General features: G+C 45.2%; 1 protein-coding gene across 5 annotated transcripts in view; it reads left to right on the top strand.

Moving 5' to 3' along the window:
- Nucleotides 1-961: 961 nt before the first annotated feature.
- The window catches only part of PRR16 (proline rich 16), a 193,076-nt gene continuing 166,732 nt past the window's right edge, over nt 962-27,305 (top strand). The window contains exons 1-2 of one of the 5 annotated variants that reach the window (XM_089334842.1): nt 962-1,265; nt 3,454-3,615. In XM_089334842.1, coding sequence (XP_089190968.1) covers nt 1,230-1,265; nt 3,454-3,615 — 198 coding nt within the window. In that variant the 5' untranslated portion in view covers nt 962-1,229. Of the gene's footprint in view, nt 1,266-2,734; nt 2,959-3,248; nt 3,616-27,305 lie in introns of those variants that run through there. The other 4 variants (XM_089334843.1, XM_089334846.1, XM_002710144.6 and 1 more) reach the window with 4 other exon arrangements.

Consider the following 27,305-nt stretch of genomic DNA (forward strand, 5'->3'; position numbering starts at 1 on the left):
TTTCATGTCTGGAGTATCACGAATAATACCACAACAAACATTGGGATGCAGCTGTCTCTTGAACATTTATTTTATTTGCTTGGGGATTGCTGGATCATATGGTAGTTCTGTTTTTCGATAATATAAAGAGAATAGCTTTCATAGGTATAGACAGTTCTAAGAAGATAACCATACTTCTCTCCCTCCTCCTCTCCCTCAATCCCCTCCTTCTTATTTTTGTTTAATTTCTCCAATGACATAATTTTAGTCTACTCTATAATCACAGGCTTAATTCACCATCAATCATAATATTCAAGACATGAGAAGTAGGAAGACTGCAGTTCCACAAGATTGAAACAAGGGCTAAAAACAACAGTCAAATCACAAGATGCCTGTTTTCATTCCTATACTTTTTTCTGTATTCTTTTATGGTACTTCTATTTTTAATTTTCTGAGGAAACTCTATACTGTTTTCCATAATTAATATGCTAATTTAAATTGCCACTAAGGCTGTCCATTCTCCACATCCTCACCAGCACTTCTCATGTCTTGTCTAAGTGGAATGAGGTGGTATCTCATTGTGGTTTTGATTTGCCTTTCCTTGATGATTAGTGATGTTGATGGTTTTTTCTTGTACTTCTTGGGCATTTCATTCTTCTTTGTCTATTGTCCATTTTGAAATCAGATTTGCTTTTTTTCTATTATTTTTGTTCCATTTATATTCTGGATATTAATCCTGTGTCAGGTGCGTAGGTTGCAGATACATTCTCCCATTCCCTACAAAATATCTTGGGAACATTTTGTCCATTTCGAGATTTGTCAGGATCTGCTCTTGGGAGTTAGTTCTTAAGGATCAGTTGCAGTGAATGAAACTCACATGTGCGTGCACCATACACTCAACTAGGAATGAGAAGGGTTTGCACCTGAAGAGACCACCACTAGGTGATCTTCTATAATTGCCCAGTTGTTCCTGCTGCAGAACTCAGAAAATGAGGAATCAGCAGAAAGAATATGGTTCTGGTGTGCAACCCCTTCTGTAAAGGAGCAACACTCTCCGGTAGTTGTAATGCATTATCCTAAGTTTGCAAGTAACGTGGTTGGGTGTGCATTCATGCACAGCCCACACTAGTGCACAGACACGCTGATGGACTCATCCACAGTCTCATCAGGCGTCAGCTTTGCTGTGTGGTCCCTACATTTTGGCTCTCAAACTTCATGCAGGCTCTTGAGAGCCAAGGGGAGCCAAAATAATGGAAGAGTTTCACCAAAGGGTGCTACAAAAACAAGTAAGTAAATTTGATTTCCATTCATGCATCCTTTACATTCTAACCCTTTCTCGCTTTTAGCTCTCTTTATAAAATATTCTCTAGGAAGACTTTATGAAGACTTGCTGACAGCCATCCTTAATGACCGAAGAGAGCAGTAACACACTTAGCACTGCTGTTAACTCTCCCTTGCAGCCAACTCCGCGTTTTATGTAGACAGGTGGAGCACAGCCCTGTGCAAGGGTACATTGTGATGGGGAAGGGAGTGGGGTGCGTCAGGCAGTATGAAGGACCCAATTTTGAAACAGTAGCAGCGACAGCTATCACAGCCCAGGTTTTTCTGTTTCATCTTTAGCGAAGGAGATTCAGAATAGAAGGGGCGTAACCTTCGTCTCTTAAATCCCGATGCCTAAAGTCACTCTACTTTTCAGTTTTCAGAGCTACCTGACACTACTGCTGGGTCGAAAACTCAGCTCCAGAGGCGAAGTACTTTCTCTCTTTTTTTTTTTTTTTCTTGCTGGCTGCTGAGCCCTCTGACCACTTATCCTTCTTTAGCTGTGAGACACGAGTGTCACGAGTGATCAGGATTTCGTGCCGTGAATGTTAAGATAAAGCTCTAGAGATGCAAAGGGGCTGGGCCATCTACTCCCCTGCCCCGGGAGATCTCAAGCCTACGACTTACTTAGCCTTTCTGACCCTTTCTTCTCTTTTCGCCTTCTCTTCACCCTACTTTTTAACTTCTTCCAGCAGCAGCTACTTTCCACCTTTCCTCTTCGTCCTCTGCTTTTTCAGGGCTGTGCCGTATTCCTTGTGACCCACCTCTTGTTTTATCCCCCCCCCCCACTGTTGCCTTTCTTCTTGTATATTCCAAATGCAATTCCCAAAGGGTCTGTCAGGAATCACACAGTAGAAAGTGCTTGGCGGCTAGAAAATTGAGTAACTGGGGAGAGAGAGGGAAGCTTGGTGAGCCTCATGGGGTGTCAGAGACAAGAAGCGCCCCGGCCGCCAAGGCGCCCAGGCTCTTAGCAGCCGGCAGCGCCAGGAGCCAGGAGCGCACGGGCTTGCCATGAAGCCAATCAGCAGGACCTGGCGGGTTCCCTTGAACTCTGCTCCCTGGGTCTTTCTGGACCGAGCGCTCTGGAGTTTCCTGTTTGTTTTGGGAGCCCGAGACTTGACAGCCAGGCCAAAGCGGCGTGGGAGGAAAGTTACCGGCAGCCTTCTGGTTAGCGCCCTCCGGAGGAGCTCGGTGCGGGCTCTGTGTCGCCTCCACGCCACGCGGGGGGCACGGAGGGAGGAAAGCCGGTCACACACGCAACACCACCACCAACCACACACCCAGGCCAGAGGAGCTGGCACTGGCGAGCACGCAGCCAAGATGACTCAGACTGGCTCTGGGGGTTCTGGCGTGGGGACTTGGGGCGCGAACGCGGTGTCATCCGCGGTGCGAACGCGTCTGCTCGGTCCTCGCTCGAGAACGCGGGTTAGAGCCTGGCTCCAGGCCGCGGCGCTGGTCTCTACCTTCCCCCCATCCCCCGGCCCGCTCGATGTCTGCGGAACTCGCTGGTTGTGGGAGAAACGCGGGAGGTCTCCGGACGCTGTGTGGTCCCGGACAAGCAATTAGGGTCACTTCCCTCCAACTCCAAATCTCCCGGTGCCTCTCCCCAAACTGATCCGGGTCTCCGCCCGCGGGCGGGGCCGGAGGAACGCGGGCCAGGTGTGAGCCGGCGCCCCGAAGCCCCGGTGCGGTGCAGGGGGCGTTCCAAGACCAGCACTGGGGCGGGCGAGGGCGCGGGCAGCTCGGGGACTCGCGGCCCCGAACCCCGACGCCCAGCGCGGCGCAGAGGGCCCGAGGGCGCGCCGGGGCGCTGCCGCTGCCACCGCCGCTGCCACGCTGCGCGGCGGCCCGGCGCGCCCCTCTGCGGGCGGGGAGCGAGCGTGTGCGCGGCGCGGGCGGCGGGCGGCGGGCGGAGGCGCAGGCGCGCTGCTCGCCCGTCTGCGGCCCCGCGCCGAGCGCCGCGGCTCGCGAGTCGATGGCAGCATCGCGGTGCGGCCGCGCGGCCGAGCGCCGAGCGCCGCCGCCCGCCGCCGCCCGGGGAGCGCCCAGGATGTGGGGGGACCGGAGCGGCCGCGGCCGGAGCAGCGCCAGCGACGAGGGCGCGCAGCAGCGTCCGCTCGCCCGCCTGTGCTGACCTGCCTCTCGCGCCCCCAGAGAATGTCAGCCAAGTCCAAGGGGACCCCCGCCTCGTCCTCTCCAGCCGAGGGGCCGCCGGCAGCCTCCACGACCAAGGTGAAGGAGCAGATCAAGATTATCGTGGAGGATCTGGAATTAGTCCTGGGGGACCTGAAGGACGTGGCCAAAGAACTTAAGGAGGTGAGGGGCGCGGGCTGGGCTGGGCTGGGGGCCGGGCGCGCCTCGCCGCGGGGGTCCCGGGTCTCTCCAGGCTGGGGAGCGCAATGTTTGCAAACTCTGGGGAACCGCGGAGACGCCTGCACGCGGACTTTTCTTTGCTCGGGGGCCTCTTGAAAGAGTTGTTCTTGCACTTAAAAAAAAAAAAAATCAGGGCGAAATCAACTAGTGTTTCCTCGACGGGGCCGGCGGCGGGGGGCGTGTGTCAGCCGAGCCGTGCGCAGCCGGCGGGCGTGCGCGGCGCTCTCCTGCCCTGCGCTGCCCGGGACTCCCGGCCAGGGCGCTCTGCCTGGCAGCTCCCGAGCCGCAGCTGGGGGAAGCCGGGTTCCGGGCCGTGGGCCAGGGCAGCGAGGGGACGCCCGCCCCCGCTCCCTGCGGGCGCCCAGAGCCCCGCGGGGCCGAGGGCTACCGGGGCCGCTGCGGGAGGAGCTTGGCCCTGGGGACGTGGAGGGGCTTTGGGACTTTTCTCACTTTTGCGGTTCCCACAGCATCCCCTGCGCCCCTCGGAGTGCTGCGCGCCGACACTCTGGGCCTCCCCGCCTCGCCCCGTCCTGTCGCTACTTGGCGGGGACCCCGGGCGGCAGGGCTCGCGTGCAGGGCGCACGCGCTGGGGTCTCGGCACAGCGTCCCGGCGCTCCGGGACCAGCTTCGTGTCCCCGTCCCCCATCCCACCTCGGCCTCCCTCCCTCGGCCAGGCCCAGCGATCCCGAGGGAGAGAAGCCGAGACTGTGCCGGGGCTGCGGCTGCGTAACTCGGGCGGCGGGGCGGGGCAGGGGCGGCCAGGAGGGGTGGGGTCTCCCGCGGGCCCGGGGAGGGAGCCCGCGGCCGGGCGCCGCAGGAGCCGGAGCTGAACTTCCCAGGCGGGGGTGGCAGCGAGGTGTGGGGCGTGCGTCGTCCAGGGCCGGGATTGCCCGGCTTCTGAAGCCATAGGAGGGGGTGGGTGGGGTGGGGTGGGGGGTTCCTGGGGTCTCCTGCGGTGTCGAGTGAGGCGAGAGTCCATCAGTCCACCTCCACCTCTCCCCGTCACCGCTTGGAACTGAACTCCAAATCTGTCACCAAACTGAGGTCTGTAAAAAGAAAGAAGAAAATAAAAAACCCGGCCCGGTGGTCGCCGGGGTTCTCCGGTGGCAGCTGTCGCCCCTGTAGGGTGCCCTGCAGACCGGAGTCGGGCAGCGGCAGGTGGGGGGACGCGGAGACCTCCGGGTTGTGCGCGCTGCCGCCGGGCTTCTGGGGATGGCCGCCCTACAAGTGGCTGGCGGATGCAGGGGCTCCGCGTGGAAGCCGGGTCCGGAGACGCTGCTCCCGTCTGTGTTGTCCCTTAGTCTGACGTGCCTGGCAGGCTGTGTTTTCATCTGAGGCATTATGACGTTAAAAAAAAAAAAAAAGGGCACGTTCCTTTTGGCACGAGTGCGCCTGGTAGCTGGGTTCCCGAGGCGAGGCGAGGCGCGTGGGGAGCTTAGGGAGGTGGGGCGACTACCCCAGCTGGGCTGGGCTGAGGGTGGTCACCATGTGGCCTCCGCGGGCCCTGCTTGCTCGCGCGATGACGGGCGCATCAGTCCAGCCGGAGCCCTGCACGCCTGGTGCTGGTTCTGCCAGGCTTTGGAGACCCACGCAGACCTGGAGGGAAGGTGCTCACTCTTCAGTTCTTGGTCGGAATCACAGAGTTAGAAATCAGGGAGGCTGCTGATCTGTCAACCTGTGTTTTCTCTTACTTGAGGATGTCTTTAGGGGGATGGGAAAAAAAACCCAGGTAGTTCATCAAAGAATTTAAAAAAAAAAAAGCATAGTTGATGTGTGTGCGACCAAGCAGATGCAGGGACTGACTGAGGGGGGGATTCGGCTTGATGCTTTAGAAGCTGTGAGCGTGCGCTAGGAGCTGTGTGGGTACAGATCTCAGCTGATAGTGGAGTGGGTGAGTGATAAGGGACCTGACGTTGGTGACTTCTGTAGGTTTGAACATGGGAGCAGACGCAGCATGGCTGGGTCTGAAAACAGTGACTGTTTCTGTAATGTGAGTTGAAGTTATTTTGAGAACAAAATATTTATAGGGCATGTTTAACCCTTGCCCTGTTGCAGTTGTCCTGCGTTTATCTTTTTAGTGTAATACTGCATATGTGACTGGGACAAGACTTTGATAGTTTCGAATAAAGGAATAGCTTAAAACTTTGCAGATAACAAAGCTTATTGGTTTCTGTAGGTATGGCTTAGAAATGCAAATGCTGCTAGCTGTGGGATTCAATATTCTGGCGATTTATAATTACATACATGTGTATTTAGACTTCTCATACCTTTATTGGCAATGTATGTAATCTATGTACCATAGATTAGCAGTGAGCTTTTAGTAATATGGAACATACTCGCTGCCATTTTTTGTTGTGTTTCATTCTAATTAAGATGCAGCTTTCTCTCTCTCTCTTTTTGAATGTCCTATCCTTTATCTTTGTATAAACTGTACCAACATTTGACATTTATTTGAAATTGTTTTTGTTTTTAGAAATTTTCTGGACTTTAGCCATGACTAATTCAGGTAGCACGGTGGATCCAAATAAGCTAGTAGAACTGCCTGAAACACTTCAATAATTAGTAACAAAACTCCAGTCTGTCCAGCAAAAAGAGCTGCTATTATGGATATCATTTGTGGTTGAGTATATTAACTTAATTGGTTATAATTAGAACATGCATTGGAGGAAGGGAAACCGGATTTCTAGAAAGACTAAGAGCAGTTTTATTATACGCTGAGACCTCACATAACTTCAGTTTTCAGAAATAATGAGTCATTTTCCCTTCTATGCTATAATGGAAAAGCCTTAAATGTAATTCAGGCTATTTATTCAGCACCTGCCGTGTTCCAAGTCCTCTACCATCTTTTCATTGTACAAAGATGAGTTGAGTAAGTATATCTTCTGGTCTCAGTGAGCTCAAAAGTTTATTTGGGGATGCATTTATTTTGTCATTCAATGTAAGTGATATAAAGGCATTACCTTGTTCAGTGGCCACTCTCAATATTGAACTGGGGAAGGAAAGAAAATAGAACTGAGAATGAGTATATGTTGATTTAGAAGCCAGTAATGGCTATGTGCTTAATAGAATTGTAAGACTTTAGTAAAGACTTAAAAAGATGATAAAATAGGAGTTTTTAAAAATTTTTTATTTAAAGTATAGAAGTTTCATGTATTTCATATATACAGATTTGAGAACATTGTGTTACTTCCTCCCTATCCTCCCTCCTGCCCGTGCCCCATCCCTTCTTCCTCCTGCCTCTCATATTCTCACTCGTAATTTTTACAAAGACCTATTTTCAGAAAAGTGGATAAAGAAACTGTGGTATATATACGCTATGGAGTACTACTCAGCTGTAGAAAAAATGAAATGCTTTCTTTTGCAACAAAATGTACACAACTGGAATCATTATACCTCACATAACCATTATATGTTCACAGAACCGTTAAGCATTCACCTAAGTGAAAAAGACGGATATCATAAGGTTTCCCTGATCTGGAGTAACCAGTAGACTACCTAAGCTTATGAGTACAATGATAGGAGTTTTAAGAGTTTATTCAGGTTGTCAAATCATGGACTGATGCCAAATATAATAGATAAAATACTCAAGTATTACTACTAAATATTGGAGATTTCCATTAAGGGAGAATCTAAAAGAAGAGTTTAAATCTTTGTGTAATGTGGGTAGGATTTGAAAAGGGAGATAGGAGAAGTTAAAATGCAAGATTGATACCCATTGGTTTTTTCCTGCATATTGAAAAAATGAAAAATATAGTGATGGAACTCTAGAGCTTTGGAATAACATGAACCATACTGGTATAGCAGGTGTGGATGTTAGTTTTTCACTAGGAAATGTAGAAATAAAGCTATTGCTTTTTCAAAATAGTTCTCAAGTAATGTGACATATTTGGGTAGCAGTTTCTCTGTCCTTTTTTGAAGATCTCACTGATAAGTTGTTTTGTATCAGATGTTGGTGTTAACATTCAATCACAGATCTTGTTAGAGATACTGGAATCTCTAATAAACAGACTTTTTTTTCTGGAAACAAAATTCATTGGTGCTATAGCTGGATTCTCTTTTAGTTTATATTGTTTATGACCTTGTTCTTTTCTTGTAGCATTCTGCTTTTTGATTTTGCCTCAGAAGACTGCTGTATGAGTTGAATTACATGTCAGGGATCTTTAGACCGTTCATGGAAAGTGTGTATTATGAAGAAAGTATGCAAAAGAAACACTTTTTGCACCAAAATAAGATAGTATTAACTCATCCCAGCATGTCTAAACTGAGTGAAGTTTGAGACACTAGGAAAGCTAAGAACATCAGTTCATAAAGAATCACCATGAAGTCCGCTGAAACTGCTGCAGAAGCAAACGTCAGATCCGTAGTGAAGCCTGGGTGGAAGAATGGAAATCCCTGATTCTTCATGAAAAGCTTTGAAGGATAGTGCTCCAGGGACATCAGCAGTTTACAGATGGATAGCTCATTTCAAGGAGGTACAAGAGCGTATTGAAGATAAGACCTGCAGGGCAGGCCTTGAACATCAGTATGTAAAGGAAAAAGAAGCTGTTCGTGGCCTAATTGAAGGGACCCATTGGCTAACACCAGCAACAACAGGCAGAACTCTAAATGTTAAAATTGGTTCAGCTTACAGAACTCTGGAAAATTAAAGTGGAGCTAACTTCCTGCTTGGTAGGTGCCTAAGCCTTTGGGCCCAGATGAGCCACAGACAGTATCAGAGCTGTCGGTGGAATTTTTAAACAGCTGTGATCAAGACCGTCCGCGTTTCTCTGAAAACTCTGGACAAGAGACAAATCATGGCTTATCCAAGATGATTGTGAAGACAAAGCTCAGCCAAGGCAATGGCTCACGAGAAGTGGGAGTGGTCTAGTCAGAGCAGAAGGGGCGGACCAGTCAAGCGCAGAGGTCAGGCAGGAGGTTCTTGGGATGCTCAAGCCATTTTGCTTGCTGAGTGTCTGCACGAGACATCTGCTTATTATGAGAAAGTCAGCCGAAGAGTTACCATACAATTGCTCAGGAGAGCCTCACCTGGGTCGTGCTCTGCTGTGACACTTCTCCTGCTCATTCTCATTGAACAAGGGCCACGCAGCAGGAGTCTTGATGGGAAATCACTGGGCATCTGACAGACCTGATTTGGCTCCGTCTCACTTATTTTTGTTTTCTAATTTAAAATATCTTCTAATAGCACTCATTTTTCTCCGGTTAATAATGTAGAAAAAGCGGCAGGGATGTGTTTAAATTCCCAGGAATAGGTTTTTGTTGGTTTGTTTTTTCTTTTTTATTTGACAGGTAGAGTTATATAGACAGTGAGAGAGAGACAGAGAGAAAGGTCTTCCTTCCGTTGGTTCACTCCCCTAATAGCCGCTATGGCCAGCGCTGCGCCGATCTGAAGCCAGGAGCCAGGTGCTTCTCCTGGTCTCCCAGGCGGGTGCAGGGCCCAAGCACCTGGGCCATCCTCCACTGCACTCCCGGGCCACAGCAGAGAGCTGGACTGGAAGAGGAGCAACTGGGACTAGAACCCCGGGGTGCCGGCGCCACAGGCGGAGCATTAGCCAAGTGAGCCATGGCGCTGGCCTAGGGATAGTTCTTTAGGGATAGACTCTATGACTGATATCATTGCTTACAAAAGCATTGGAATTTTATGGAATTTAATATTAAGAAACTGAGAAACAAAATTTATATTTTGTGTTTTTGTATTTTAATTCCATTTATCATGAATATATTTACATACATATATATGTACACACACATATTTATATAGAGAGAAAGAAAGAGGAGAGAGAAGGAAGAGAGAGTCTCCAAAAGTTATATATGGACTCCAAAAGTTCATGCACTTGCATTAATTTCAAAAACTTTTTCATCAAAATGAGCTTGTATTTTGATTCCGTTTCCACAGTCTTTTTGAAGGCCCTGTGTGTATGTGTGTGTATAGACCACGCACATATGCGTGTTATATAAGACGTTTGATTTCAGGAGAAGCTTCCAGAGGCAGGAGCAACCAGTTAAGATAAGTCGTTCTGTTGGTGACCTCTAGTTACTCAGTGGTTGGCCGCTTCGGCAGGGATGCCTGTCCATCTTGTGGCTGTGGACTGGGAAGCATCTGTGGTCATTTTAGTGATATCATAAATCCAGACAGGTTAAACTTACATTGAATTTTGACATGTTTAAAAACTTAAAGGGGACAATCTGATTGTGGACTGATGAAAATAAAACTAACAGAACTTGGAATTACCTGCAAAATATTTTTGCTTTTAAGCATTCCCTGCTTTTTAACGGCTTACCCACTTGGAGTTCTGTGGTTTATTGCCCCGGAAATCCTGTAGCATATTTTTTGGTTAATGAGTCCAGGCATAGAAAACTCATTTACTAGGAAATATTGTAGAGAATAATCTCTGGAGCATTCTCCAAGTTCTAAAGTTGTGAATGAATGGAATTTAACAGTTCATTTAATAAGTGGCAATAGCTGCACTCTTACTGCTCTGTACCACGGTCCCCCCTCCCAGACAGAGGTGTGCTCACCAAGTGCTGAAACACTTAAATTTTTCTTGACTATGATTTTATGGCATGTGGCTGAGCCATGTGTGTATGGTTTTGAGGAAACAGAGATAGACAGAAACCATCCTTCTTGGGCTTTCTATTTCCAATGAATTAAACCATTCGGTACACAGAGAATTAGCTGATAAGAAATTCAGGCAGCCCTAAAGTAATAGAGTGTGTGCTTCAGGCAATAGCGAAGTAATAGATAATAAAACACTGTAATAGGTTTCATTGTTACCTGGATTATGTTTTTTTCCACTCTTGCTGTTCTGAGGATCTCAGGTATTTAAATCTAAATACAGGAAAAGAGATGGAAATGCAAGTTTGGCCAAAACATATTTTCTCAAACAAATTGTGGGACCTTCTGTAGAGCTAGTTCATCAAAAAATTTTGGGAGTGATAAAATTCCAGTAGGTTGCCTATTCAGTTCTGGTAGAATTGCACATAACTGGCATCAAGTCTAATACAAGACTAGTAAACAACCAATGGGACTTTAAAAAATGAAAAAGTTTCAGTTTTTCTGATCTTAGAAGTAATAGAGTATACAGATAGAAAGTTTAGAAAATTTATATTTTCTTCTCTATAATTTTTAGACTTAATAATATACAGGGATAGGTCTGCTAAGCATTTTTTAAAGATTTGTATGTTGATTCGAAAGGCAGGGTGATAGGGAGGGAGGGAAGAGAGGGGGATCTTCAGTCCTCTGGTTCTCCTCCAATGGCCACAGTAGCCAAGGCTGGGCCAGACGGAATCTAAGACATGCCATCTACATCTGCCTTCTTGGTGGTGGGGGCCCAGGTTCCTGGGCAGTCCTTGGCGCCGACTTCCAAGGCCCATCAGGTGGAAGCTTTTTGGAAGCAGAGTAGCCAGGATTTGAAGTGGCATTCCAGTATGGGATGCTGGCATTACCAGCTGCGGCTTCACGCGCTGTGACACAGTGCTAGGCTTGATATGCTAAACATCTGTTTACTTCCGGCTTTTTGTGATAATTATGTATAACTAGAACAGCTTTCACAATAAAAACACTTAGCAGACAGGTCTTACTCTGTGCCGTGTGCTCCCCTAAGCACTGCGCTGTTAAGTCATGAAAATGGACCAGAGGAAAGTACTGTTGTGCTCCATTTTACAGATAGGAAAACTGAGGCTCGAGAGGCTGTCATTTGCCTGGGCTCACTTACCTGAGGCTTCAGCAGCAATTACTTCAGTGTCAGAGCCCTGCATTTAACCACTAAACTGTACCTCCCCCCCTTTTTTAAACATTTTTTTCAAAGTCAGCGATATGAAGGTTTTAAAGTTCTTGGTCCATGTTACCAAACTGTCTTCCGTGGAGTTGTCACAAATTTCTCCTTCCAGCAGAAGTAAATGTGTGGGCCTTGTGTCTTAAATTTGAAGTAAGCCACTTAATTTGAGACTTGCTGTGTAATTTAATAGCTTCAGGGTGAGGGTCATTGTTTTCTTGAGTTCCACTTAATTTGAGGTACCAGCATTGAGGCAAAATTAATAACATGTAAGTTAGACCTTGCAATTTCTACTTTGCAAATAAGTAGCTACTGTAGTGAATTGCCATGAACCTAGTTAATCTTCAACAATAATATTGGTAAGAATATTCCATGGCATTTTTATATTACGGCTTAGAAGACAAAAGGAACAGCTGACATGGGTGCTTGGTGGTACCCAGTAATTGTATGCCATTGTTTCAGATGAATAAAAATGATGGAGGATGCCTCATTCTACACTGTTGACATCCTATGTCTTAGAAGGAAGGCGTTATCTTTACCATGTTCTGGGGTGTTTGGGGTTTGGCACTGGAATCTTTACCAGGCAGAAGCTACTGTGCTGTCTCATGATGTGTCATTGTTTCATAAGTAGATCTCTTATATTACCTTTAGTTCTATTGATTACAAGCCACCGCCTGTTCCCAGTCTGCAGAGTGCAAGTCACGGTCCTATTCTAAGATCCTGTTTGCTTCCTCTTCTGGTATATTATGGACTAGAAATGTTTTCCTTCTATTGGAAGCTAGTTCACTGGGAAGAACTGCTCTGAATTAAGGTTTCCGTTAGGACCCTGGAACCTGGGGATATTTAACCTTTAAACGAGAGCCAGAAAATAACATTAACTGAAATGAGAAGATAAAGACATTTCTAATTAATGTCCAATTCATGGTAGACTCACAAGGCGGCCTGTCAGCTCAGGACACGGGTTGCCTTGTGCGGAATAGGCTGATTTTCGTTCTGAGAATGGCAAGATAGGAGGGCTCCAAAGGAATTAAACTCCCACTCTCCGCTTTCAGGCAGCAGACATTGACATTGTAAGTACTGGGGATAAATGTTACCATGTAGAATAACAGGAGCCAATCAAATTGCATACCTGTGCCCAGTGACTCTGTCAGTATGGTGTTAGGCACACCACATGTATATTTTTAGCTACAGGTACGATGTGCCATGCTTGCCTAGGAAAAGCAAATTTTCATGATTGCTAATAGGTTCTCTAAGATCAGACAAGGTAACAGCTTATCATCTTATATTTGTGGAAACGTACTGTCTTACAGTATCAAATGTGATTCCAGGATTTCAGACTACATGTGACAGGAAAATACCAAGTTGAAAAAAAAATTGGTCCAGCCAGTTTTCTTGTAATTCCAATGGTTCTTCACTTTCCCCCATATCAAAAACCCCTTTTGGATGAATGATTGAAGTTGGGGCTACTTCCCCTTGGGACAAAGATTCTTCTGAACCTGAATTTCCCTCAGGTGGGAGTGATTTGGGATCAGAGGTGAAACAAGTGAATGATTACCTTTACAGGGAAAAAAAATCAAACAGCAATTGCTGGTGTCCAGCTCCATCATCTTCTGGAGTAAAAGTCAGGGCCGTATGAGAAAAGGAGAAAAGAAATGCCGATGGCTGTAAAAAATCTGATGGCTTTTATTCTAGGGAGCAGATGAGTCATTTATCAGCAGTTGTCTTCTATTAGATTGGACCCTGGTGCATTTAACCTCAAAGTAGAAAAATACCATGTATATAACTTGCCATACCTCCCAAACTCCAGAACATTTGCGTGTCTAGTGGTTATAATTTGCTAGTTTCTTAGAAATGTGTGCCAAGATAGGTTGTTGCATAGAAGGCAAAATGTTCCCAGCTCATTATAAATTGAGCATATTCTTGGGAGCAGGTGGCTAGCCAAGCAGTTACGATGTCTGTGTCCCACCGTGGGGTACCTAGATTCTATTCCTGGTTCCAGTGCCTGACTCCAGCCTCTTGCTTAGGAAGACCCCAAGTTGATTGGGTTTCTGCCACCCACGGGGGCGGGGGGGGACCTGGATTGTGTTCTCCGCTCCCAGCTTCAGCCTGATCCAAGCCCAGCATTTGAGGAGGAAACAGTGAATGGGGGTTCTTTGTCTCTGTCTCTCAAATAAATACAGTTAAAAAGATAAGCTAAGCATATTGCCTTCTTTACACGGGTCCCAGAACAGCAGTTTCCTTTGTTGTATTATTTTCCTGTAGGACACTGATGTGTGAATCATGATTATTTGGAATCTTGATACGTGTACGGTACTGTGCTTAAGGCTGCAAATGATGTCAACAAGCTGAGGGCTGTATGTTCCAAGCACATCCTCCCTGCAGGGAGGGCAAACTCCACCTCTGGAAGAAGGCTTGGCTACACACAGAATGCAAAGACAGAGGAAGCACTTTTCTCCCTTTTCATATGCATTTTTTCTCTAAGTTAATGCATTTTAAACTTTGTGTGGCAAGATAGGTAGTAACTCCTGAAACTCAAGAGGTACTTAGAATTCATAGAAAATGCATATTACGAGAGAGAGATGCATGGGTTTCATCAGTTTTTCAGAAAAATAAACAGCATTTTTTACATACCTTTCGAAGTGCCCTGGTGCATTGTAGTTTGTGAGGGCAGGCCTTTGAAGCCCCACCTGTTGCTTTGTTTTTCCACATTAGAATGTTATTCTTACTGAGCATATTAATATACTCTGAAACGTCTCCTCTCACTTCTTAGTAACGCAAGACATTACCTGAATGAAATGTCTCTCCCAATAAGTTCTCTTGCCAAAGAAACATGAAAACAATCAGCCATTAGTTATTACTCTTTAAAATATGTCAGAATGGATTACTGATGTTTTCCTTAAGCTGTACCAGTCAGGATTTTACAGGGTATGCGTATAATGTCTGTATTTTAAAATAACTTGAACAAGACATCTGAAAAAATATGACAGAGTTACTGGAAAGGATAAGTGGATAACCCTCCTTTGTACCATGGATGATAGTGATAACACTATACCTCATCTATAATTGATTGAAAATGCTTTGTAATTTTAAAGTGTAACTCTTAGGGAGATATTTATGTCTGCTCAGTTATATGTAGAATGAAGTTTGATTACATCCTTATTGCACAGATGAATATTTCTTAGTAATGTCTGGCTTTTTTTTTTTTAATAGGAGAATTTTGAGGCTGTGATTAGAGTAAGGTGCAGTAGTGTAGAGGGGTAAGATCTTAGATGCAGGCCGGGCTGCTTTGTTTCAAATTGTTCTGCTGTGCAGTATTGGACACTTATTCTGTCTTTGCCTTTATTTCCTGCCTCTGATGGTGATGGTGAGAGTGTTATTTGTGGTGTCCTCTGGTTATAGAAAGTAAATGCCTTCTATGTAAAGCACTCAGAATAGTTTCTGTGCACAGAGGAAGCTTCCTATGCTTGTATTTTTGTCCTTACTGTTACTTCAATGTGTCTCAGCCCAAAGAACTATTCTAATTGCTGGGAATAATGGGAATATAGTGATAAACAAAACAGGTAACATTCCTGCCTGGAGCTTACATGGTATGTAGGGAGGGTGTAAGGAAAATAGGACAATGTAACACATGCTGCATTAAATAAAGTATCAGAAGGAGACAGTTCCTATGAAATGAAAGAGGTTTATAATGGGATAGAAGTGATGGAGAGGAGGTGCCACTTACACAGAGTGGTTCAGAATAGCCCAGCTGACAAAGTGCTGGGCGGTGCGGCAGGGAAATCCTGCAGGTGAGGAGGAGCCTCTGTGAACCTGCCGGGGGCACTTTCCTCTGTGGAGGGAATCGCAGGTCAAGGCTTCGGCACCTCATGGGCAGGCGCCCACACACTTGCAGACCCAGGAGGACAGTCTGGTAGGTGAAGGTGAGCTGGGAAACCACAGCGGGTGACAGGGTCAGGTGCACATCGGGTGTCTGTGTAAGGAATCTGACCCTGAGTAACGTGGACACTGGTATGGTTTTGAGAGGAGGTGTGGCGAGGGTTGCTCAGACTTGGCACTGCTGACATTGCGGATGGATGGTTCCTTGTAGGGATTGTCCTGTGCCTTGTATGATTGGTAATAGCCAGCCAGCTAGATGCCAGTACAACTGCCATTGTCGTGTGAGCAGCCACAGTATTTCTAGATGTTGCTGGGTGTGCCCAGGGGACAGGCAGTCTCCACGGGGAGGTCCAGCTCTTCCTTCCGATTGTGCAGTCCTCACTATGGCTTTTCCTACACACCTTTTTATTTCCTTATGCTTAGCCAGAAAGCACTGGGCTTTATGTTTCTTTTATATCTTCTGTTGTTTACTATCTTTTTATATCTTGTGTTATTTATTATCTTTTATATCTGGTGTTTTTTATTACCTTTTTTTTTTTAATCTACCTGATTGCTTTTTTCCTCTACATTTTTTTTTTTGAATTAATTCTTTGAAAGGCAGTTTGACCGGGGGCATGGGGAGGGCAGGGATGGAGAGAAGGAGACACAGTGGGGACAGGGGTGGGGTGGGGAGATGGGCGAGGGAGAAAGAGCAAGCTTGCTTCCATCTGCTGGCTCACTCCCCAAATGGCTACACCAGTCAGGGCTGGACCTGGCTGAAGCCAGGAGCCAAGAACTCCATGCAGCTTTCCCACATGGGTGGCAAGGTCTCAAGTGCTTCAGCCATCTTCTGCCCCTTTCCCAGGTGCATTACCAGGGAGCTGGATCTGAAGTAGAGCAGCCGGGACACAAATAAACATGGGATGCAGATGTCCCAAGCAGCAGCTTAACCAGCTGCACCACCACACCTGCCCCTCAACCTAGTCCTACAACATACTTCCCTCTCCACCCACGACTTCTCCTGCCTTGTTTTCCACTTTCCATAATGCAATAAAACTGACATGAAAGTGTTCAAAGGATGTAGCTTCATAGTGTATTTTAGGCTTTTGGAAGGGCGGTGGGAATGGCCACTGCTGACCGATGAGTTATGTCACTGGCCACTCTGACCAGACGAAAGGCCTTCATCTCATCCACCTGTTAGTCTTAGGTTTTTCTTGCCCCTTGCGTTTCTGCAAACATAGGGGAGATTAGAGTGGCATCCCTGTTTGTGATGTGGCACACACTGTAGAAGAAACTAGGTGGTGGAGATGGTGATGGCTGACATCGGCTCCGTGCTGCTCCGTTAACCCCTTCATCCTCATGGACTCTTGGAAGTCATTAGAGTTATTTTGTAAATGAGGAAGTAGAGGCAGAGATGGAATTATTTACTAACTGAGGAAGTCGAGATAGAGAAGTTAGCTTATATAAAGAGCCAGATGATGGAGCTGAGTTGATATCTCCTTTGAGCTGATGTCCATAACCAGCCTCCTCACTCCCCGCTGTGACACAGTTAGCTATTTTTCGGGTCTTCAGCCTTGTCCTCTGCATCACCCTGTTCTTCCTTTGTCATCGTCTTTGTCATTTCCTTTTTTTCTCCTCTCTCTCTCTCCTGCCTTCTCATCCATTTCTTTGCTGTGCCTCCAAAACTTAAACCCTCACCCCAAAGTTCTCTCTCTGGAGGCCTCCTATCTATGGGGCACTGGCTTATCAATGTTGATGGAACAGCAAGCAGAACGTATGGCTCCTGCACAGGTGGAACTTAAATTTTTGCAATGAGATACTATTCAAATGAAAATGTAAACATGACTCACTGAGCGTGTCAGGAACTAGGAGAGAAAAAGTACACAATGCAGCAAGAGCTTAAAATCATTGCTCGGTCCCGTCAGTTCTTGCTAAACATGGGATTTGCCGTCAGCCACTACCTTCTTTCTGACCTCTGTCTTCCTACTTCCTGTGCTGTTGGTTTCAGGAATGATGCTTTGGTGACCCTAGAGCCAGTCCCTGTGCCGTTTTTCTCCGTAACCAATTCGTTCTCTGAACACTGCCAGACTAGCTTCAGTGCTCTGCTTTCTGGAGGACTCCCATGCCAGAAAGATCTCGCACCATCCCCCTGTTATTTAAACTATCAGATGACCACGTGCAGCCCTGCACCTGCGGCCTGACGTCCCACAGTCGGGTCTTTCCCAGCCGGCCCTCTGCCTGTCATCCCTGTAGAGACCATCACACGCATTCCTGACACCATTGCTGTTTTTCAGTTTGACGTCTGTTTTGTCATGTTTGTAGTCACTGCTCCACCATCTTGTGTTTGTTTCTGTTAACTGCAGAATTGTTCCCTGCGTGTCCAGTGTTCTTGTTCTTTAGTCTGCTGGCTGCGAACTATGCAGACCTCATTGTGACATTTTTTAATCTGATGAGGCCTTGCGACTCAGGATCCAATGTCATGTAATGCTTGTTAAGGGTAATTAAGGGCCAAATGCCGATTGTTCCACTTGTGTGAGAGCCTGTTCTTTGTCTTCTACTCCAGCAAATCATTAATAATCCTCCCGTCTCTCACATCTCATCATTGTTCTCTCTTCCTAAGATGACTCCTATCAGCATACGAATAAAAGAGATAGTGGGTGACATCTCCTGTTTCCTCCCTTTCATCTCTTAACTCTGTCCACCCAGTGGCTGCATGGTTCTTAGTGCAGTAGTCACTTCTCAGTCTAGCATCAGCTAGCCTATTAGCATATAGTAGTCTGTTGTCATAAAATCTAGTAGCGTATCCTCTATCGACAGGCCCTGTAACGCCTGTAACAACTTTTCTTCACTTGCCGTAAAGAATATTGTATTTTCTCTCCTCACTGATTTTTCTTTATCTGTTACCTTCAGTTATTCCCTCTGTGGGATATCAGAACTCTAAATTTTTATCTTTTAGGGAAAAAAATCACTCTTCCCGTCTTGGTGATTTATGCAGCCCTATGGGTAAATTTCAAATATGGAGCTGTGACTCTCAAGTTTGGGCCTCCAGCCTGGGCCATTTTCCTGAGCTTGTTTCCCTGTACTTAGATGTCTAGGAAATATCCTCACCTCACTGTGTCCCAAACTCAGCCCATCTCCTCCCCATCTTCTTCCCTTGGGGGCATTGTTGCTTCCCGTCTGTTACCATCCATGGCTGGCGCTATGTTCTACGCACTTCCAGATGCTCACCGGCTCTTCCCTCCTGCACTGCCCGCACCCTGGGCCAAGCCACCATCCTCTCACTTGAGTTGCTACAATGCCCCCCTAGTCCTCTTCTCAGCTCGGCAGTCAGTGCAGCGCTGGGTCACATTAATCAGCTCAGATCCCGGAGGCAGACTGATTTCACTCTCAGGCAGAGTGTTGCAGTAGCTGTGAGCCCTGCGAGGTTTTCCTCCTTCCCTGTTAGCACTCCGACCTGGTTGCTCCTCCCAGGCTCTCCTTGCTTTCTCTCTGCAGCAGTGATCTTGCTGTTCCGGGGATAAATGTGCTGCTAGATGCACTTTTCCATGCTGAACTCCACTTGGGAGCTGCATTTTCTGCCCCACGCAGGTCCTGCTCAAGTCCCTTTCGGCACCTGCAGATTTTGTATGCGCTGGAGTTTCCTGTCCTTCTTCCCCCGAATACCTTTCTTCCTTTACATAATTCTCAACAGCTTTTGATACATGCAACGATTTATTTCTTGTGTTTATTGTTGTTTGCTTTCCATCTCCAGAGTGCCGGCACCTGGAGGTCAGTGACTTGTTTTATTCCCTTAGGTATCTCAAGGTCCTGGTGCAGCGGCCAACATGGAGTGGGTGCTTTTTAAGTGAATGAATAAATACTAGATCTCTTCCAACTGTCAGTTTGTTCTCCCAAATTTCCCAAGGATCAAAATTAGCAACTTTTGTTTCCCATTGCTTATTCACTACCTACAATACATGTTTATTAAGCATTTCAAATTTTTTATTAACATAAAGAGAGCAAATCTCATGTGTTTCATAGATCCACTTCTAAGAAGATAATCATACTCCCTCCCCTCCCTCCCTCCCTCCCTCCCTCCCTCCATACCCCTCCTTCCTTCTTTTCTTCAATTTTTGTGATAATGTAATTTCAGTTTGCTTTATAATCACAGGCTCATTTCACCACTAGCAGGTAAAAAGTAGAAAAACCACTGTTCTACAGGAATGTAGACAAGGGCTGTAAACAGTAGTTAAATTGTAATATGTCAGTTTCATTCTTATACTTTTTTTGTATTCTATGTTAACTACATATCAGAGAAAGTATGGTATTTGTCTTTTTGGGGCTCCTTATTTCGCTAAGCATAATGATTTCCAGTTGCATCCATTCTATTGCAAAAGACAGTATTTCAATGTTTTTCATGGCTGAGTAATAGTCCATACTGCATATATACCACATTTTCTTTGTCCAGTTATTGGTTGGTGGATGTCTGGGTTGATTCCATATCTTAGCTATTATAAGTTGAGCTGCTGTAAGCATGGAGGTGTAGATAACTCCTTCATATACTGATTTCATTTCCTTTGGGTATTTTCCCAGAAGTGGGAGGGCTAGGTCATACGGTAGATCTCTCTGCAGATTTCTGAGGAATCTCTATACTGGCTTCCATAATGGTTGGACTGGTTTACATTCCCAGCAACAGCGTATTGGGGGTACCTTTTTCTCCATATCCTCACCAGCAGTTGTTGTTTTGGTTTTTGGGTGCTAGCCATCTGCCTGGGGTGAGGTGAAACCTCATGGTGGTTTTCACTTGCATTACCCTGCTGGCTAGCGATCCTGAGCACTCTTGCATGTGTCTGCTGGATGCTTGTGCAGATTCCTTATCCCCCTTCCTGTTACCCGTGGTGACGGTTTCCGGATTGGCTGAAGGGAACCCTTGTCTCCAGTACTTGGAGTCCCTCAGGTGGTACCCTCCCTCCACCCATCCCATTATACACAACCCTTGCTCGTGCTCTTTGAGATGGACCCAGAACCTGTGGGAGAGAGCTGATACTTGCATGGTCACTGTGTGTCAGGGTGAGGAGGATTCATCCGGTCCTCATCCTCTCATCCCCAGGAAGTAGCTCCCGACTTGTCCTCCAACGTAGAAGTTCTGGAACCAGTCAGCTTTTGCAAACCCTAGTGCCGACTGGAATCCCAGAACTGCACCTTCAGACACAAGCCTGGCTCTGATTTGGGAGTGTCCATCTTCCCAGTGGGCCCAGGGATGTCATTTTAAACTTTTTGAAGAACTTAGAATTATTTTTTCTAAATCAGATTCATCATAATTCAAACATAAAGGAGGAAAGTGTCTATTTTTGCAGTATTTTTTTGCTTCTTAATATAGTGCTTGTTTCTTACGATTAGTCATCACAAATTTTAAATTTTCTGGAAAATACCATTTTAGAAAGGATATTGGATATTTTTTAAAATAAGTTTTAGACACTCCACTACTGTGCATTGGACGTAGGGATACACTTTGATAAGACCTGATGTTATATAAAACACTGAGAAACCAGGGAATAGCAGTATTTGGCTTTCTATTTTTTTCTCTTCTTTTATATGCTCCCTCTAGTGTTCAAAAATATGGATATGTGTAATTAGCCAGTTGAGGTGCTAGAGAACAGACATTATGGCAGAAATAGGACTTTCCTAAGCTCGCGTTGCTTTGTGTTTCTCAGGTGGCGTTGTCAGCTTCCTGCATGTCCCGTGTGTTGTACTCACAGCAGATCCTGTGTGCTCTCCCCTGGCGCTCTGGTCATGCCAGGCCTTCTCACGTGGGTGCTTTCACTGTCCACTTCAGTCAGGGACGCAACTGGATTTCTGTCTTCAAAGAAGTACAAGGGCCCCTCAGAGGTTCCTAGAAAATGCGTGTTGTGAGGAGCTGTGATGGGTTCAGAAGTGTTGCATGCAGATTGCTTCGTTTTCAGTGCTGCTTTCCCACAGGCTCTCTGAGTGCCCCCACACCACCTTGCAGGCCTTTGTCCAGTTTGTGTGGTTGAAGTCCAGCTTTAAGAGGTGTGGCTTGAGTAGAACGTTTCCCACGGGTTAAGTAGGTGCGAGTTTAAAAGCTAAACTGTAATAACTAGAGGATCATCTTTGAACGTGGAAAGTCAAGCATTCAATGACATCACTTTAATATATTGAAATATTGTTTAAATACACTGGTTGCAAACTACTTTAAGGAGTAACCAAGATGCCACTAGGAATAGCAAGTCTAAAGAAAAAATATATGTACTATTGTTATTTAATATGGGATATTTATAATTGCTAACATAAGCTATGTGGAAGATAATTTTAACTAAATAACTAAAATATTGCTGTTTACTGATTTATAAGAATCACGTATAAACATTTGAATGTAATTTTTCTTAACTGACATATAATTATAGTACCTACCTTTTTCTTATGCCCTATAATTTTTAAAACATTTTGATGCCTACTATTTCTGTTTCCTCATCATTAAATGAAAGTAAAAGGAAAAAACCCAGACCCAATTACTTTCCATTACTTTCTGAGATGCTGTTTCCTAAGCTCTCACCACTTCCTCCTGGAAGTACTTTATGTTATAATGATTAATACATTTTAAAATGGAATTCAGAACTCAACATTCAGTTAGTGCCCTGTTTTCAGGGAGATTTATCTTTGATAGTTAAACCTTATTCGTAACCTCTACACTGTATGCCCTTGGGGGATCTTACATTTTTTAATATGCAGACTCACATGGTACAGTGTGCATGTTTGTGGTCGTCTCATTAATCACAGATAGTATGCAGCAAAATGCCTTAGAGTTTAACATCTGCTTTCTGAAATCACTAATACTTTTAATGGCTGATGGGTTCTGTTACTCTATAACCCAGGTAACCTAAGGTACCCTTGGTATTGAACACTGGGGTAGCTGATTTCACTGGTAGACATTGTTGTGGGGAGGGAAATAGTGATTGAGAAACGACCCGGGAGGGTTTCTAGTCACAGTACTGTCCTTTTTGTTCTTCCACTAAAAAGTGCAGTCTTACCTGTATATTGACTATTTAGTATTACGTAATGGAGTTAACTCCTATGATGTACAGCTTTGATCTTTCTTAGATTTGAAGTGCTCATAACCAAGTTAAGCTCTGATTGGTTCCAGATAATGTGTCTTCTTTCCTTGAAAAATTGATGCAGAAAGAGATTTAATGAAGAAGCATTGACTGGATGGAGCTGTGGACAACAGTAAGGACGATCCTGGAATGTGGAATATCAGAGATGGTCTTCACAAAGTCCCTGGGGATTGGGTGTTATGAAAAAGCTGGGCATGGTTTTCGGAATACTTTAAGGCTGAAATAAACTTACCTGTTAATGCTATTTTCCCTTGTTTTTTTGAAGTATCTTCATATTAATAAGTTAGTTTTATATGTACAGTATACTGGTAGGATATTTACAGAATCTGAAGATAGGCCATTATTTACTGAGCTGCTATCAGCTGATGATTTTTTTAAATTTTGAGGAACGCTAATACATCAATTATTTTTAGTCAGAAATTTTGATTTCATATGAAATTAAATGTGAAATACTGTTATTTACCTAATTTTTTTAAACAAGAGAACTTATGCAGCTCATGTCTCTGGAAGTTGTTCTATACCACATGTATAGCACTCATCAGGTCAGCCCTTAGCTGAAGGACTGGTTGTTTGAATGTTCATTTGTACTGCTTCCTGGGAAGAGGGAGAGATCGTCCCTCTGCTGGTTCACTCCCTGAATTTCTGCAACAAATGGGTGTGGGCTAGGCGGAAGCCAGGAGCCGGTAACCCAGTCTGGGTCTCCTGTGTTGGTGGCAGGGACCCAGCTGACAGAGTGATCCCTGCTGTTTCTGAGGGCACAAAGCAGCAGGAAGCTGGGATCAGGAGGGAGTCTTAGAACTGAACCCACAGACTGTGATATGGGTTGCAGGTGTCCCAGGTGGCGACTTAACCACTACACCATGCTGGACCCCTGAGTGCTGTTTAATGATAAAGAACGTGGGATGCGCCCATATGGATGCTGATTCTAGTCCCGGCTGCTCCTCTTCCCATCCAGCTCTCTGCTGTGGCCTGGGAAAGCAGTAGAAGATGGCCCAAGTCCTTGGGCCCCTGCACCTATGTGGGAGACCCAGAAGCTCCTGGCTCCTGGCTTTGGATCTACACAGCTCTGGAACCATCGGATGGAGGACCTCTCTCTCTCTGCCTCTCCTCTCTGTGTAACTCTGACTTTCAAATAAATCAATAAATCTTAAAAAAAAATGGGATATACCACTTTGATGATACTTGTTAATTTTCAAACTAAGCACAGATGCTTTACCAACATTTTTAAATATGTCATTACAGGTAGAGGTTCCATTCTTGATATGGGAAAGACATTTAGGATACAGTTATTATAACATTCTCCTGGAAGGGTTTGGATAAGGCATTCTTTATTAAAAAGTGGAGCTAAGAGTCTTAGTCCACTTAGAAGAGTGGATTTAAAAGTATTTCCCTAATTTTTCACACAGAAAATTTTATTTGTTTATTTGTTAGGACAGAGCATCAGAGAGAGTGGAAGAGAGACAGAGTGAGAACTCCCACATGCTGGTTCACTTCCAAATGCCTGTAAGAGCCTGGGCAGGGGCAGGCCAAAGCCAGGAATCAGGAAGTGCATCTGGGTCTCCTACAGGGGTGGCAGAGGCTCAAATACGCGAGCCATTATCTGCTGCTTCCCAGGATGTGTTCATTAGTAGAAAGTTGGATTGAAAGTGGGGCAGCTGGGACTTGAACCCCCACTCTGTTAAGAGAAGCCAGTGTCAAAAACAGTGACTGAATGACTTGGGCATGTTGAAAATAGAGTGGAAGCTACTGCAGCAAGGTGTTTTGCTGCCTGCTTTAGGCACAAACAAACAAAACGGTGGCTTAACCACTGTGCCTTGCAACACTGGCCCTAGTTTCCTAATTTTTATTTTTTAAACATCTTTCCCCTGTCTCAGGTTTATTTGTGCAGACAACACAGGAGGACACTAACCCCATGCAGACAGCAGCTCAGGGGCCCTAGCCTTCCTTTTGTCCTTGCGTTGGCTGACACAGGCTGTTCCTGTGGAGCCTTCTTAGGGGAATGGACACTTTTCAGAGGAGTCAGATCTGGGGCTGCAGGTGCAGGTGTGGTACAGCCTGGGCGTGCTTCTTTGCCTGGGGCTTGGTTTGGACCTGAGCCTTGGCCTTGGCCTTGCCCTTGAGTTGAGGCCTAGTCCTGGCCTTTGCCTTGGTCGTGAGCATGCTTCCCACATTGGGGCGGGTGATGTAAGCACGTTGAGCGAGCTTGCAGCTGAGACCCTTTGGGGTCGAGTGCTTAACGTAGGCTTGAGGAGGGCCTTGGGAGTCTCAGCACCTGCACCAGTAGCCTTGGCGCTGCCGGCCTGCATCATCATCTTTCTTCTCGTACTTCTTTTTTCTTTTTAACTTTTATTTAATAAATATAAATTTCCAAAGTACAGCTTTTGGATTACAGTGGCTTTTTTCATCCCATAACTTCCCTCCCTCCTGCAACCCTCCCATCCCCCGCTCCATCTCCCATTGCATTCACATCAAGGTCCTTTTTCAATTATCTTTATATACAGAAGATCAATTGAGTGTACATTAAGAGTTCCACAGTTTGCACCCACACAGAAACACAAAGTGTAAAGTGCTGTTTGAGTACTAGTTATAACGTTAATTCGTACTTCTTGACAACACATGTTCCTCAGCATCTCTTAAGAGATTTGAGTTTTTGTGATTGGGGTTTCTTGATGCCATTTCTGTGCCATTTTCAGGACTGGTTGTGCGTGGTGCGGTTACTGGACTTGGCCATGTCTACGTTGTAACCCACAGCTCCTGAAGCACCTGGACCAGAAGAAGATACCTAATTTTTAAGTGAAATTTATTTATTTATTTTTATTTACTTGAAAGGCAGAGAGAAGGGAGGGGTGGTGTGGGAGAGAGAGAGAGGGGAATCTCCTGGCTGCTGGTTCGCTCCCTAATGTCTGTGAATAGCTGGGACTCAGTCCTCGTCTTCTGTGTAGTTGAGAGGGGACCCCATTACATGAGCCTTCACCCTGGTTTCCAGATGTGCATTAACAGGGAGCTGGAATTGGAAGTGGAGCCAGGTCCTGGAGCCAGGCACTCTGATGTGGGATGTGGGCATCCAAGCAGCATCTTGGCACCAAACGTCTGCTCCAGAGTTCCCTGTTTCCTGTGTTATCATTGAGTTTCTGTAAAGCAAACGAAAAAGCAAAACTCATGACATGTTTTTCTTCTAACTGTTGTCTATAGTTAAAGTATTAAGATAAATCAGGCATACTTTTCAGTGCATATTGGATGAATTTTGGATAATGGCAAATGACATCCTTTAGCTGACATTGACATGACGATCTACATGCTTACAGCATGTGCTGTTTTTGCCTGCTGTGGATTTGCCGAGGTTCCCCTGAGTGGAAGCAATGGTGTGTCCTGCAGAGTTTTGATCAAGCCACAGTGAAATTGTTCATAATGAGTTGCTAGTGAAGATTGCAGATACTTGGGCAAATGATGCTTAGACTGAGTTTCTCATGTTTCCTGCTGTCACATTGAGTATAGAATGAAAAACGAACTTGAATGACTAGATCCTGTGATTAATTTTCTTGGGGATTGTTGAGCCTGATGTTGAGAATACATTATAATTACTGAACCTTCATCATTTTCTCTTCTTGAATGTTCTGTGTTAGCTTAGATACAATACCTAGGGGTATGCACTTTCTCCTTTCTCTTTTTATTTTGACTCATTTAATGTTTTAAAGCTATCTACAAGGGAATGGTATTGCTTCCTAGATCATGAAACCTTGACAAAGTGCGTTGGGAGCATTTGTTTAAACAATCAATTCAGAATAAAAAAATTAGTAACACATAGGGACAGGCATTTGGCAGAGAGGTTAAGTCACTTATTGGGACTCCAGCCTGCTTTGGAGTGCCTGGGTTTGAGTGCCAGTTCTTCAGCTTCCAGGCCAGCTTCGTGCTGTTGCAATACTGGGAGGCAGCAATGATAGCTTAAGTACTTGGGTCTCTGCCACCCATGTGGGAAAAGAGATGTGAATTTTCCTGTCTTCAGCCTGGCCCACTTCTAGCTGTTTCAGACATTTGGGGTATGAGCAAGCAGATAGAACATCTCTGTCTCTTTCAGTCTACCTTTCAAATGAAATGAAAATAAATTTAAAAATTTGAAAAGCAAAAATCTGCTATACATAGATCATAAAAATGTTAAGTAGTTAATAAAATATAGTGTTCAGTCATTTGGTTCACCTTTTAAAGATTCATTTATTTATTTGAAAGGCAGAATTACAGAAAGAGAGAGAGAAAGACACAGAGAGAGGGCTTCCATCCTCTGGTTCACTGCACAAATCGCCAGAACTGCCAAAGCTGGGCCGATCAGAAGCCAGGAGCCAGGAGCTTCTTCCAGGAGCTTCTTTACCCACTACACCATAGCATCACCCTCTTGTTCATGGTGAAACTACTACTCGAACAGTGCTCTATACTTCGTGTGTCTTTGTGGGTGCAGTCTGTTGAAATCTTTACTTGGCATATACTAAGTTGATCTTGTGTATATAAAGATAATTGAAAATGAATAATGATGAAGAATGGGATGGGAGAGGGAGTGGGAGATGGGATGGTTGCGGGTGGGAGGGAGGTTATGGGAGGAAAAGCTGCTATAATTCAAAAGTTGTACTTCAGGAATTTATATTTATTAAATAAAAGTTGAAAAGAAAAAAATTTATATGAGCTGAATTAAATCAGCTGGGTGTCTTTGTTTGCTACTGTGTTTTTGGGCATAATGATCTCTGTTTTCCCAATGATAGCATATATTGATATTTGTAGTAATTAGAGCTGTAAAAGTTGTTGGAAAAGGATCATTGAAAGATAAGTATATTTCAGTGCTAAAGTTCTTTCATGATATGCATTTTCCACAAACTTTTCAAAGATCCCTCACATAAATAGATTTCAA

The sequence above is a fragment of the Oryctolagus cuniculus genome, chromosome 6 (assembly GCF_051225735.1).
Source record: "Oryctolagus cuniculus isolate XC-2025 breed Fujian yellow rabbit chromosome 6, ASM5122573v1, whole genome shotgun sequence".
In the NCBI taxonomy this organism is placed as follows: domain Eukaryota; kingdom Metazoa; phylum Chordata; class Mammalia; order Lagomorpha; family Leporidae; genus Oryctolagus; species Oryctolagus cuniculus.